The sequence below is a fragment of the Schizophyllum commune genome (genome assembly GCF_000143185.2).
Source record: "Schizophyllum commune H4-8 unplaced genomic scaffold SCHCOscaffold_14, whole genome shotgun sequence".
Lineage (NCBI taxonomy): Eukaryota > Fungi > Basidiomycota > Agaricomycetes > Agaricales > Schizophyllaceae > Schizophyllum > Schizophyllum commune.
In genome coordinates this window covers 893139-906087 of record NW_026089551.1, presented here as the reverse complement: position 1 = coordinate 906087, position 12949 = coordinate 893139, and the positions used below count along the sequence as shown (strand labels likewise).

The 12949-nt window shown below is 58.3% G+C and overlaps 7 protein-coding genes across 7 annotated transcripts; 3 read left to right on the top strand and 4 right to left on the bottom strand.

Moving 5' to 3' along the window:
• Window positions 1–152: 152 nt before the first annotated feature.
• On the bottom strand, window positions 153–997 carry SCHCODRAFT_02643332 (uncharacterized protein). The gene is made up of 2 exons (XM_003027140.3): window positions 612–997; window positions 153–559 (listed from the first exon to the last, which is right to left on the bottom strand). Exon 1 carries the CDS (start codon window positions 857–859, stop codon window positions 644–646), a length of 216 nt encoding a protein of 71 aa, XP_003027186.1. The 5' UTR covers window positions 860–997; the 3' UTR covers window positions 153–559; window positions 612–643.
• On the bottom strand, window positions 962–1596 carry SCHCODRAFT_02113682 (uncharacterized protein). The gene has a single exon (XM_050341832.1). The coding sequence runs from the start codon at window positions 1419–1421 to the stop codon at window positions 1065–1067; it is 357 nt and encodes a 118-aa protein (XP_050197495.1). The 5' UTR covers window positions 1422–1596; the 3' UTR covers window positions 962–1064.
• A 1321-nt stretch (window positions 1597–2917) lies between these two features.
• SCHCODRAFT_01162453 (uncharacterized protein) lies at window positions 2918–3684 on the top strand. Its single transcript, XM_003027322.2, has 2 exons — window positions 2918–3486; window positions 3539–3684. Exon 1 carries the CDS (start codon window positions 2941–2943, stop codon window positions 3478–3480), a length of 540 nt encoding a protein of 179 aa, XP_003027368.1. The 5' UTR covers window positions 2918–2940; the 3' UTR covers window positions 3481–3486; window positions 3539–3684.
• A 178-nt stretch (window positions 3685–3862) lies between these two features.
• SCHCODRAFT_02753339 (uncharacterized protein) lies at window positions 3863–6221 on the bottom strand. Its single transcript, XM_050347275.1, has 3 exons — window positions 4680–6221; window positions 4483–4627; window positions 3863–4425 (listed from the first exon to the last, which is right to left on the bottom strand). Exons 1-3 carry the CDS (start codon window positions 5952–5954, stop codon window positions 3932–3934), a joined length of 1914 nt encoding a protein of 637 aa, XP_050197494.1. The 5' UTR covers window positions 5955–6221; the 3' UTR covers window positions 3863–3931.
• Window positions 6222–6538: 317 nt separating this feature from the next.
• On the top strand, window positions 6539–10195 carry SCHCODRAFT_02556721 (uncharacterized protein; the record flags this gene model as incomplete). Its single annotated transcript, XM_050343720.1, has 4 exons — window positions 6539–8576; window positions 8670–8783; window positions 8838–8945; window positions 9006–10195. The coding sequence occupies 4 exons, from the start codon at window positions 6539–6541 to the stop codon at window positions 9809–9811; spliced, it is 3066 nt and encodes a 1021-aa protein (XP_050197493.1). The 3' UTR covers window positions 9812–10195.
• On the bottom strand, window positions 10152–10729 carry SCHCODRAFT_01107091 (uncharacterized protein; the record flags this gene model as incomplete). Its single annotated transcript, XM_003027138.1, has 4 exons — window positions 10152–10207; window positions 10313–10393; window positions 10460–10547; window positions 10622–10729. 4 exons carry the CDS (start codon window positions 10727–10729, stop codon window positions 10152–10154), a joined length of 333 nt encoding a protein of 110 aa, XP_003027184.1.
• Window positions 10730–10862: 133 nt separating this feature from the next.
• On the top strand, window positions 10863–12645 carry SCHCODRAFT_02673171 (uncharacterized protein; the record flags this gene model as incomplete). The annotated part of the gene is made up of 4 exons (XM_003027320.2): window positions 10863–11674; window positions 12030–12235; window positions 12390–12465; window positions 12519–12645. 4 exons carry the CDS (start codon window positions 10863–10865, stop codon window positions 12643–12645), a joined length of 1221 nt encoding a protein of 406 aa, XP_003027366.1.
• Window positions 12646–12949: the final 304 nt, after the last annotated feature.

Sequence of the window (12949 nt, the reverse complement as noted above, 5' to 3'; positions counted from 1 at the left end):
ACCAGCGGCGGAGGGAAGACGAGGAGGAGGACAAGATGCGGACGGCAATAGCCGGAAGCTGGGGCAGCGGCCCGGCGAGCGGGAGCCAATCAGATTTCACGTGTTTTCGTCTCATGGTTAACTTCGGCGGGACGGACGCTGCCGGGCGTACAGAGATGTTCAGAGTCCTTGATTGCAGTAGAAAGATAGGTAGAGAGGAGAATAGGTAGGCGCTGTATGATATGATACAAGCAGTAGTACGCCCTGGTGGCGTACGGGGGAAGTAGGTAGTTGAATACATAGGTCGAAAAGTACAAATGCGGCGCAGGCGAGTGCTGTAGCTACGCGAGACCTCGTTCAGTCCGCGGGTCCAAGAAGGAGAGAAGGTTCAAAGTACAGGTAGAGTACAACGACGGCGAGTCGTATAAGAAAGAACGTTGGCAATTGCGATGATGAATAATGATAACGATGAGTAGAGTGAAGAAAAGCAGGAACAGGCGAAGGAGGGTGTGCATCGCGCGCATGCCTGTGCCGGCGATGTCAAAGACGGATGAAGATGGTTCATATCTGTAGGTTTCTCCTGTAGATGTAGTTAGCAAGTAAGAAGGAGTACGAATATGTGGCGGACTTACAAGACAGAATGTGTCGAGCTCGTAGGGCGTCGTCATGCGACGATGCAGTAGAATGCAACAGTACTGCGCTCGTAGTCGACAGGGGCGTTCTCGACGTCGTCGAGAGACGCGTCGGAAACTGGCAGAGGTGCATCATGCCGTGCGGATGTGTTATGGCTCGAGGATGTCTGCTCGCTGGGTGCGGGCGATGAAAGTGATGCTGATGAGTCGTTGACGCTCGAGAGCGAGAATTCGCGGAAGAAGTCCATCGTATGTGAGGGTGTTATGGCTGGTAGAGACACTGGCGCGAGTGCGGGTTGGCTATTAAGCTGGATGCGCGAGCAGGTGTCGAGGCTTCAGAGAAGTAGACAGGGTCATTCCGAGCGCGCCCCGACTACTTATATACGCACGACGCATATCCATTCGCCCGGACGCGCGTAAACACCGCCCTGGTATGGGAAGCACGCTGCAAGTTTAGACGGAGGGCAGGGCATAGCGCGTGCGGAGGGGGACGAAGACAATAAGCAGGACGCCGAACCAAGTCAGTACGGCTGCACGATCCGGTCGATACGTCGCATGAGCGGGTGTACGGCACACTATAGTCCGGGCACGGTGTCCGATACAGTCGATACATTCGATACCGGGCGCCAGTACGTAGAATGAAGGCCGTGTTATGACAATAAGGACGGCGGGCGGAAGACAATAAGAGCCTGGGAGAGTTGGACTTTGTCGCCGGATGCGGCAGCGCCTTCCCCTGCGTCCTCGGAGAAGCAGAGAGCCTCCACGAGGGTTTGTAATAAAGTTGCCGCGGGTGTGCGATAGAGGCGCCATTGGCGTGCGATGTTGAGGTACCAGGGCGACGCGGGCTGCGTAGACGGAGACGGAGGCACGGTTGAGGGAGAAAGGAGACAAAAAGGATGTCAAGATCGTTCTTGTGGGCAGGTGTAAAGCATCTTGAGGCACGAAACTCGTCAAGGGATAGCACAGGGAGGCCGGAGGGTCATGGCTAGACGAGACGAAGTGGAGCTTGAGAAAACGACGCCACGCCCCGGAAGTACGCCACAAAATCCGTGCGACTCCGCTCGGGAAACCCCGAAGGCCGTATCCCATCTCAAACGACCACCATCCTCCGCGAATACCTCTCCCGCATCCTGATTCCGTAACCTCAAGCGACTCATAAGATCCGAACCTATCCGCTCTCATACTATCCGAACAACGCTAAGCACCCAAGAACAATAAGAAGAACAATAACGCCTACCACGTACAACTTCTCGAATTGACTATAGCCGAACACCGATCCTCCATGTCCTCTGCATCGATAGCCGATCTCTCCGCGTCCGACTCCGGGTACGAAGCCCAGTCGTCGGACGTCTTCAGCAGCTCTACGAGCGCGAGTACTCTGCGGACCATTGCTGTCAAGCAGGAAGATCGGTCTTCGACGTTCTCCATCAGCGACTACTTGTTCTACCCCAGCTCGCCCATCGCAGACCAGACGCTCGGCGCCTCGCATGCGACCACGCCTACTGCGGACACGACTGTCGACAACAATTCGCTTTTCACGCCTCCTCGCGGTTCCTCCCACGACGAAGATGATTCGTTCTCAAGCCCATACCCGGTCTACTCGACCCCGCCTAGTGCCAAACGCACTGCAGCCTCGCCCTCCGTCATCTTCTCGCCTTCTAAGGTCCCCACTCCGACCGCTGTCGTGCCCCTCCACGTCGACTCCTCCCCGCTCTTCAGCAGCCCGATCAAGGCAGAACAGCCCGAGCCCTCTCCGCTGCGGCGCTCCGCCGCGCCATCCCCCGACTCCGTGCGCGCGAGCAGGCCTCAAGTGCCGCGTCGCCAGACCACACCCTGGGCGATGGCGACGATCGAGGAGGACGAGGTGCTCGAGGACTTCTTCCTGCCCGGCATCCATCTGGACGTCGACATCAACGAGGACCCGGGCTTCTCGAGCGACACTTGCGAGGCGCTGACGACGTATCTGAACCTGCCGGACGACGACGATATGCTCGATATGCTGACCTCGATCGCGACTTACCCAGCGGAGGCGCAGGACGCGGCGGCGCCTGCGGCGAACTTGGTCTCGGACACAGAAAGCAAGCCAGCTTTCTCCGTCCGCGGCTGGGGCGATACGGACGAACTGTGCGCTCGTTCAGGGTCTAGTCCTCGGCGCTTTTCTCCGTACAAGCGACCCGCGACGAAGGGAAAGTCTGGAAAGTCTTGCGAGGCGGGCTCCGAGACGGACGACCTGGCTCTGTTCACTTCCTGCTCTCTAGGGAACGCTCTGGGTCTCTTCACTGACTGTCTTCCGGCGCCCGCCGCTCCTGCGCCCATACAGAACCCGGCGATGGTGATTCCTTCCGCCAATTCTTGGACTCGATACACAAACAACGCTCGTGACGACCCTAGCTGGCTTGCCCATCCCTTGCGCGACGATAAATTGCAGCCGAGCTTGAAGAGGAAGACCGCGAGGATCTCGAGGACTCTGAGTATCGCAGAGAAGGAGAATCATGAGGACGTAGTGATGACGTCCACGCCCGACGGCGCATGCGAGAAGCAGTCCCTCCAGAGCAGTGGCCTTGCCGAAGCGAGCGTCCTCCCCTGGCAGGGCGCGCCCATCGTCGTAGGCTATGCGGTCTGGGCGGGCGCCGATCCCATGGCGTACGCGACGCCGCTGCCCTACTTCAATGGCTGCACGGGGGCGGACCGCACGTTGATGCATGGCGTTAATGAACTGTCGGTGCTTCGGGGCGCTGCGCGCGAGGCGGCGCACACGATCTCGGGCGTCTTTGAGCTGGAGTCCGCCGGTGCTCCCGCGCAGCTGGCGGCGGTAGACGAGGCTCTTCCTCCGTGGCGGATGGTTGAGGCGTCGTTCTGGTTGGATTAGGGTGTGGTGCGTGAATTGATCATGTCTTTCGGCGTGTCTCTGACAGCCCGGCATGCAGGGCTCAGAGCCGAAGGGCGTTGGCGACACGTTGAGATCGCTCCCCAGTTGATAGGAAATACAGCCTACTATATGTACAACTTCTACTTCATGCATCCAACTGTATATAGTAGTACCATCTTCATGGGATGTCCGCCTTGCGCCGTCGCTTCCTTGGGAGAGGACTACTTTCGCAGGTCCAGCTCTTCGCGCGAGGGTCCTCGAGCTAGTCAAATGCGTTGCGAAGGCTGCCTCGATCTTCATGTCGGACGGTGCCTTCTTGTGACTTTATCATCAGGATCTGGGATCGTTGTCCTGCTTGTAGAAGTGTTCCGGGCGATTAGCTGGCCAAATGATTTTGGCAGGTAACAAATTTGAATGTCGGGTTACAAAGTGAATTTGAGAAAGCACAAGTTCAATGTCTACGCAACAAGCTCTGAAGGGTGTGCATGCTCTGCTCAGCCATCTCTACGGCTCTGCGTTGCTCATCTACCACCTCGGAGCTTCTCTGAATATGGCTCGCCATCGCCGCCGCCAATTCCTCAGTCCCATCATTGACATGCGCGGATATGTCGAACGGCTCCATCCTGGGCACCGTCCTGAGCCGCTCCTCGACAGCGAGCATCTCCAGCTCCGCTATCGAGATAGCGTCGACGTGCACGGTCATGCGCTTCAGCTCCTCGTCCCACAGACCAAGAACAGCGCCCACACGAGGCTCGCCTGGTCTGCACTCCTCGGTAAGCCTGATGACGTGGTGCCGGCGCCCGACCAGAGGCACGCAGAGCATGCAGTGGTGCTTGCGGTCGGGGTCCACCTCCCTGAGGTCCGCGACGACCGCTGCTGCGTTGCTGCGAAGATAGGACGTGCATATATTCCCGATGAACTCCTTGTCGCGCGCGCTCATCCAGCCTTTGAAGGGAGTCAGGACAAAGGATTCTGGTCAAAGAAGGCAATATTATTATGTACCTTCTAGCGGGTCGCAGATCTCCCGATGACCGCTCAGCCAGCGCGTCCTTTGGCATTCGGGAGAACAATACGATTCATTTCTGCATCGTCCGCATCGCAAGAGTTTCGTTGTATCTGGCTTGGTGCAACAGGAACCACCACCACCCTGTAGAGGAAGACGTCAAAGTTGTGGATTCGGAGATAAGTCCTCAACTCACCTGGTCCGTGCAACACGCTCGACAATGCCTCCTTCTCTCTTGCCTCTTCGCCCTGGTGGGCTCAAGCAGAGGACATCGCTCCTTATATACGGCAATAAAAGATGCAAATCCGAAGCCCAGGGCTGACAACTCCTCCTCGCTCTCTATAACCTCGGGCCCATGCTTGAGATGAAAGGCAGATACTGGCCGCCAATATACGAAGCTTTGCGAGAGCGTAAACAGACTGCGGTTGATTCCCCCATGTGTTGCAGGGTCCCGAGGGAAGGCCTTTCCGAGGCGTACGAGCACGTCGAACGCCCCGTGGGCAATAGACACTTCGTATATGCGGTAACTCGTCGCGTATGTCCACATCTGTTCAAGGTAGGAGCACGCGCTCTTCACTACCGGCCATGCTTCCAGCTCGATGTTACGTTCTATATCGCGGAGGAGAGCTTTGACGACGTCGCTAGGCGGGGAGTATGGGGTTTTGTAAACGTCGCTGAGGAAGCTGTAGGCAAGCGTGTACAGTTGTTCCGACATGTCCGCGGAGTCGGCGCCTTCGCAGATCATCCCTGCGTACCACATAACCGTCCGGTGCATACGACGAGGATTACACTTCGTGATCTTCGTGAGATTATACCCTATGCGCTCGGGTATCAAGGTGCCACGCGGGCACGAGAGGGCGAGGCAGAGCGTGTGCATCCCATGTAGCAACCGCGTCGCTATGACCTTGGGAGGGTCGGGAGTGTAGCGGCGCAGGTTTACCCAGAAGTCAACAATGTAGACGTCCAGGCGCGTGGTCACAAGCCAGTCCGCTAAGTCCTTCTCGTCTGCGCCCACGCGCGGCTGTATCAGGCCGTCAAGGAGGACCGTGAAGACGTACGCAATGTCGAGATAGTACTCTGGGTCCTCCACCTTGTAGACGTTGCCATTCATCGGATGCAGGAACGCGACCCACTCCATAGCCATCGGCACGGCGGAGAAGAGCGACTTCCAGAGAGGCGACGGATACGGGGAGAGCTCGAGGTCGTCTATCTCGCTGCAAAGCAGCCCGTAGTGCTTCAGGCTGGTTCTCGCAGTATTCGTCGCCAGTGGGTCCAGCTTCAATGGTGGCTGGCCGTATTGCCGCTGCGGTGGGCCTTGGTCGAATCCTCGAAAAAGGCGACCACGCGCGAGAGAGGCCTTGAGCTTGGCAAGAGCGACATGCCTCGGTAGAGCGCCAGGGCGTCTCTCTGTTATGTCCACGAACATTCTCAGCGTTTGAGAAAGCTCATCGCCGACCTGCATGGGCATCATGTGGCAGACAGATGGGTGTCCGGGGAGAAACGCAGAGAATCACGTGTGCCCAAATGTTCGAATTAGGCAGGCGGTCGATGTTGAGGCCCGTACAGATTGAGCTCATCGCAGGTCGGTTCTGTAGCGGATCTATCAAGGAAGAGCGGCCTCGGACCAGGTCTCCATTCAGGTAGACCTTAAGAGATGCTGCTGAAGAGGTGCCCACTGGCGAGAGCGCTTTGTAGCTTAGCAAGAGCGAAACGAGGCGAGGGCGCTCCGGAACGCTCCTCTATGATGTACAAAAAGACGTGAAGCATGGGACTGAGCTCGGTCGCGTGCGTTGGAGGCATTGCGCGCAGGTGGATACTGCAAGTCAGAGACAAGACTTAGAGTTGTGGCGCAGCGACCCCTCCTCCACGTGAGCTTCGGCATTTGCCGGTCGTGCATCCAGCATCAAAAAATATGATTCCTTTTTCTTATCCTTTTCCCATACCATTTGTCGAGCTCCTGTATCGGAGGCTTCGGTTTCTTCTCGTCCTCTCAAAGTACGGCTTCCTCTTGACTAGATACTCTACGCGATCTGAAGCTGCTCAACCACAGGATCAATGTCTTCCAAGAGCGACAATGATTCGCTCTTCGGATCGCCACCATCCTCGCCGCGATCGCCTTCGCCCGGCCTCGCCCTCCCCAGTGCGCACAACATCGTGAGGATACCCGGCGCGCCAGAGGACGCCAATGATGAAAATGTGGGGACCATTGCACTTCCCGGTTCCCATAACTTTTCTGAACTTCCCGCTGCCCCATTAGCCTTGTCGTTGAGCCACGCTCCTCGGCCTCCGGCGCAAGATCATGGGCGGGACACCGCGGCGACGTCTGCCAAACCGACTGCGCAGCAAGAACGAGCGCGGCGGCCTGAGGCCCCTGCGCCTCCCGCACGCGGTGGCGCGAAACGCGCGCGCCGTGCCGCGTCACCAGGACCTAGCCGTCCAAAGACGACGACCACGACTACGACGAGAAAGCGCAAGAGGCCGCAAAGCCCCGGCTCTTCAGTACCCGCCATAGCCCTCGGCGACGCTCCCTCCCGCCCTATCGTCGTCGAAGACCATCACCATCTCGATCCCCGATTACCCGTACCCACTACCGCAGAGATCGTCCAGACGCTCATGAACACGAAGGAGGTCCTTCCGCTTCTCCTCCGAACCCTTCTCCTCGTCGCCCGATCGCCACACCTCCCCACAGCCACCACTTCCCCCTCTGGCTCCGGGACCCCTTCCGATCGTCCCCGCCGTCGCCGCATCGGCCCATCCCTGAAGGACGCACCCCCGCCCCCTCCCCCCAAAGACCCGTCGAACAAAGGGAAACGCAAGCTTACCAAGGTCCCCGCCGGCGCGCAGGACTGGGACGTTCCCTTTCCCTTCCAAGAAGGCGAGGGCCCGGAAGACTATCAGCAGAAGTGGGAGAAGCAGCGCACGCGCAGGCTCATCGGACAGCTCATCAACCTCATCAAGGCGGCGGCCAAAAAGACCGCGGTGCGCAAGTACAAGCAGATGAAGCTGGACGGGACGCTGCCTCCCGAGAACGAGGAGCCTCCACGCCCGCCAAAACGTCCGCGGAAAACGCGGAAGACAGCACGTGACCCCACTTCAGAGCCTTCAGCGACTCCCTTGTCTGAAGCTCATACGCCGCTGCCCGCCGTCGCCGCCACTCTCAACGCCAACAGCTCTGCCCTCGACACAAGTGGCCCCCTTGACCAGCTCCTGACCTCACTGCTCTCACATGGTGGCTCCGGCGTGAACGCGGGCGTGTTCGGTGCGGACGGGCTCTTCGAGACGCCCTCTGGTACACCCGCGCCCACCGAGTGCGACGACTTCACGTCGCTGATCCAGTCGACGTTCCCCTCCGACGGCTTCGACTACAACGCGCTATGGTTGAACGCGGGCATGTCAGTCGATGCGAACGGCATACCCCTCGATTCGAATGGGATGCCGATGAATATGAACGGGGATGTGGGCTTGAACTTGGGCTCGGGCGTGGACACGTCCGCAGGTATAGATGCGGGTGCGCCCATGCCGGAGATGAGCTTTGAGGAGCTGACCGCGCTCTTCGCGTCGGATGAGAGCTGCGGGCTGGGATTGGATGGGCTCGGAATGGATCCCGTCAGCGTGAACCACGTCGGCATGGATGGGATGGGCATGAACGGGGTGGGCATGGTGGGCGGGGTCGGACTAGGGCAGAGCGTGCCTGCGCAGGACTTTACCTTCCCTCTCGATCCGGCGCTGATGGACATGGGGCAGGCGCAGGCGGCGGGAATCGGAGACACCGCGAAGAGCTTCGGAGACGGCGTCGCGGGTGTGGGCTTCGGCGACGGTGCTGCGGGTGCGGGCTCGTCCTTCCTGATGACGCCCTCGCCCACCGACTTGCCCTCTATGTCGATGTCTGCGAGCGCGAGCTCGGCGGGCGATGGGCCATATACGCCGCTCCTGGATCAGGAGCAGCTGAGTCGGCGTCCATCAGACGCGTTCTCTGTTGCATCACGCGGGCTCGGCGGCACCTTCTCGGACACCTTGCATTCGGCGGCGCATACTCCGACACCAGGGCTTGCATCAGTACCGGGCATTGAGCCGGACGCTGGCGCGGCTACAGGTAATCCATCGTCTGAGGAGCCGGCCACCCTTCAAGATGGTTTGTCCTTTCTCTTGTACAGTCTTTTAAACCATGGCGCTCAAGTAGCCACAGGCAATCCCTCTCAAGTGGGCACAGGCCTACCGTCTTACGTGGGCTCGGAGCCATCTGGTGATGGCAACGCGGCGAACGTGGCATCCCCTAGGAATACGGAGACGGTCGACCCAGGTGCGTTGCTCCGGATGTTCAACACGATGTTGGAGACTTATGCGCCCATGGTAGCGCGTCAGAATGTGTTTCCGGCGGCGGGGAAGGCGCTGTCGGGCGATGGAATGCATACGACTTTGGTGGGACTGGACACGAATATGGACGTCGATTGGGTCGCAGCAGGTGCGTTGCTCCAGCGTGATATTTGGGAAACGTCCAGGACTGACTCGGGATTGTTTCTAGGGCAAGGCACATCCCTTTCGACGTTGCAGTCATCGCAGCCGTGGCAAGACTCGTCGACGCATCCCGTCCCATTTGATCAAGCTGCTCACCCGCCACAAACTTTACCCTCGTCAGTGATCAATGTACCTACGTCTGCGACACCTGCACCCCCACCTCCAACGGGAATACGGCACACTGTCAACACCACATCCTCCCAGCCGAGTGCAGCGACGGCGCGCGCTCAAGATGCATCGTCATCTCAAGCAGCCTCATCATCATCCTCGACCGCCGAGCCCGCCAATAGACTTCCTTCATCCTCCTCACCCGCCAGTACACTTCTCGCACCACCCACACCTTGGACTCCTGCTCCGCCCACCCCGTGGACGTTCGCCGTCGACAAGTGGGTACCGCCGCCGATGTCGCCGCGTCCGCCGTCGCAGCGGGCGAAGGGCAAGCAGAGGGCGCTCGCTCCGGTGGGGAGTAGTGTCGCGCCTACGCGGAACGACATCGAGCCTGCAGGCTCGAATGCGTCGGATGCTGGTTCGACCGCGACCGCGGCCGCGGTGCCGAATGCTGCGACTGCGAGGGCCAAGGGTCCCGCGCCAGCGGGTACCAACACCTCATCCACAGGCCCGCTCCGCATGCCCGCCACCGCGGCGGAGAAAGCGCGCGTCCTGCAGCAGGCGCGCGAGCGCAAGGCGGAGCTCGAGGGCGCGATCGAGCGGGCGAAAGTCGAGCTGTGGGAGCTGTCGATCGAGGGGGACGTGCTGCATAGAGTGCGCAAGAAGATGATGAGGGCGGGGACCGAGGAGGCGGAGGCGGAATGAGAATACGGAAGGTGAGGGATCATCGAGGGAGTGGGGCTCGCGTGTTGTTGTCGGTGCTTCGCTGTAATGCGGGGAGTACGACATGTTGCGCAGGGTGCATTGCAAGGACCGAATACCCATGCTATGATTTGGTTCAATAAGTGCGTTTTGCTATAGTACATGCACGTCGATATTCGATGTGCAGCTGAATGAGTTCAAGGCTATATACACCGACACCTTCGGCTGCATCGGGAGAAGAGTCAGAGGGACATTGCGCGTCTCAGGCGCATGTTGTGCGCCTTTCCCGTGCCCGTGCGATGAGCTTTCCGGAAGGCTGAGGCGAGTTGCGACGCCACGTGGCTCAACCCTCCCTCCAGCGATTGCCACACGATGCACATCTGAAGATGATAAGTGCCCCTGAGCAGACGAAGGTGAACTCTGCATACCTGTAGACTGCGAAGAGCACGCAAGCGAATGTATGTTAGTCAACATCAAGACGCATCGGAAGCGAGAAGGGCTGACACGTCGTCATTGGCTCGTCTGCGGAGCGGATCTGGAGTTGGTAGAAGTATGCACGATCGTGACTGCAAGCTTCGCATTGTGCTGTCAAAGGGAGAAGATATGATGAATGTCCAGAGCAATGTGCAGGAAGGACTCAAGTTTGCCTACCCATGGTCGACTGAGCGTGCTTCCATTGCTCGTCACCACCGAAGACATCGTCAATCTCCTTCCGCTTCATTCGTGTTCGGGTAGTCATCTGGGACAGCGCATTAGTGGGACCATGCTTTGACATACGGCGAGTTGGGTACACGATGAATGAGAAGGACGAACCTGCTTTGTTATAGGGAATTCATATGGACAGGTATTACATGACCACTTGTTGAGCCCCGTATCCGAGGATATGACAAGGAGATTGGCGCAGGTCGGGCAGAATAACATATCGGATATTCGAAGGATATGGTCAGGAAAAAGAACAATGCCTTCCTGATTGGGATGGGTCAGGATCGGCGGCAGGTGCCGAGCCCCAGAACGCCCACGCTTGTCTCAAACTTCCACTGTCCCTCTACGCGCAATGCCTCCTACACACGCAACGGAGCTCAGGCGCATGCTTCAGGTCTTCCTAGACATTACGGAAGAGCGCTCAGGAGCGCTCTCACCTCGCGCTGCCCTCGCTAAGCTCAAGAGCGCTCTCGCTCGCGGGCACCTATTCAGCGGCTTCTCTCAAGGTCCACCCGAATGGCAACCTGGCCTTAGGCCACTTAGGCTTGACAGGTCTACTACAGAACCTGCTTGCGATGAGCTAAACCTGTACGGACTGCTGTGCGCCGAGGTCGGCGCCGTCAAGGAGTACAGTTCCACATCGCTTCTCTGGAACTCTCTCTACGCTGTCCAGCCCGTCATCCTCCAATGGATAGAATTCTTCCATCCCATGAACAGAAACATTCGACTCAAGGATGACGCAGAGTACTCCTATGGGGTCGGGGTTACCCTCATATCCCTCTTCGGCGGCCTTATTTACCCGCGCCTCGTTATGGAGACCCAGCAGCTTGCTAGCTGGATCATCGGTCATCGACTGGACGTATATATAACCGACTTCTGGGTTAACCTCCCTCGGTACGTTGTGGACCCGTCGGGTGGCACAGCCGCGAGAGCGATGGAGTGGATGTATACCCTCTTTCGCTGCCTGCGAGGCGCGCGGATGCCTGCGCGCATAGGCGAACTCCTTCTCGAGCGCACTAGCGAGAATCCACGCCGTCTGTGCCGTAGTATCGCATACTACGCGGAGGTCATACCTGTAAAGGAGTATGCCACATTGACGGACAACCTCTGGGAACTAGCCTGCCATCTCATCTCCGAAGCCCCCGAGCTCGTTCCTTCTACGGTGTCAGATACAGCAATCGTCAGGCTAGTAGTCACCCTTCCGCTCGTGGAGCGGTCTTGATTTTTGTTTAGTTGGAGCGTGTACAAACAAACGAAGTCAGCGCTCGGCAGGCGGGGCTCCTGGGCTTCTGGACTTTCTTCGTAGCGGGAGGGGCCCTGATCCCACGCTTCCACCTTCTTGTAGCCTCCGACAGCAGTAGGAGGACGAGCAGAAGAGAGAGCTAACTACGGCTCACCATTCATGTCTCCGCCGTGCGCTATTAGCTCTGTTTGTACGTGCTCCAACTAAACAAAAATCACCGCTGCTCCACAAGCAGGGAGGTGACTACGAGCCTGACGATCGCTGTAATGTCATCAGGCGCCTTGTCTCTGCAATCAAATACGCCGCCGACTTCAACGCATGGACGATTGCCATGGGTTCGGGCTTCTATCTCCAAAACCTTTGGATACGCACTTCGAGCCTCCGCGCTTTGGAGATCTCCCTCCGGGCCGGTGTGTTCGAAATCCTGGTCGACCTCAGCAGGAAACTCCCGGCCTTCGAGCGCGCGCTGCACGAGAATCTCGGTATGATACTATCAACCATCTATCGCAACTTAGTCTTCTGGCGCCCGCTGCAAGCTTTTCACGATTTGAATGGCCGGATGGTACACGAAGAAAGCGCCACTTTGTCCAGGTTGAGCCCGATGCTTGCAACGCTTGTCGCGTGTCACAAAGATAGATATTTTCTGCTCCAAATCACACGGCAGCAGCGGCGGGAGGCCAGACAGCATTGCCAAGTATGTTGCCGGAACAAGGTAAGATCTAGTCGACAACGCATCGATGACTCTCGCCTAATCAAACATCACAGAGCGGTGAAGGACGCTGCTGCAGAGACACGCGTACGACTAGAGTCATGCGATGCAGCGGGTGCTTCAACGCTTTTTACTGCTCCACCGCGTGTCAGCGAGCGCACTGGCACCAAGGTCACAATATAGAATGCCGTCCCTTTCCAGGTGCGTTCGATTGTCGGACTCGGCACGCTCAGTCATGACGCCTAAACGCAGGTAGAGCAAGCGCACGCGACAAAACATATATCCAAAACATATGCATCGCCTATATCGATGTGAATGCGGCCAATATTGGAAACGAGGTCCGGGAGCTCGACGTAACTCGTTCCCATCACGTGTATATTGATGTCGTACTCACTGGCGCTCGCCTTGAACATCGCGTTGTCATTGGCAGCGCATGCAACACGGGTCAGCGCCATGCGACCGTCATCGGCGAGTGGGAGGATGGGAT

Excerpts from the sequence above, each read along its gene's own strand:
- SCHCODRAFT_02643332 (XM_003027140.3), bottom strand. The coding sequence starts at position 859 with ATGGACTTCTTCCGCGAATTCTCGCTCTCGAGCGTCAACGACTCATCA.
- SCHCODRAFT_02113682 (XM_050341832.1), bottom strand. The coding sequence starts at position 1,421 with ATGGCGCCTCTATCGCACACCCGCGGCAACTTTATTACAAACCCTCGT.
- SCHCODRAFT_01162453 (XM_003027322.2), top strand. The coding sequence starts at position 2,941 with ATGGTGATTCCTTCCGCCAATTCTTGGACTCGATACACAAACAACGCT.
- SCHCODRAFT_02753339 (XM_050347275.1), bottom strand. The coding sequence starts at position 5,954 with ATGATGCCCATGCAGGTCGGCGATGAGCTTTCTCAAACGCTGAGAATG. Across the intron at positions 4,628-4,679 it reads GAGCGTGTTGCACGGACCAG|GGTGGTGGTGGTTCCTGTTG; the intron begins GTGAGTTGAGGA and ends CTTCCTCTACAG. Across the intron at positions 4,426-4,482 it reads GATCTGCGACCCGCTAGAAG|GCTGGATGAGCGCGCGCGAC; the intron begins GTACATAATAAT and ends CTCCCTTCAAAG.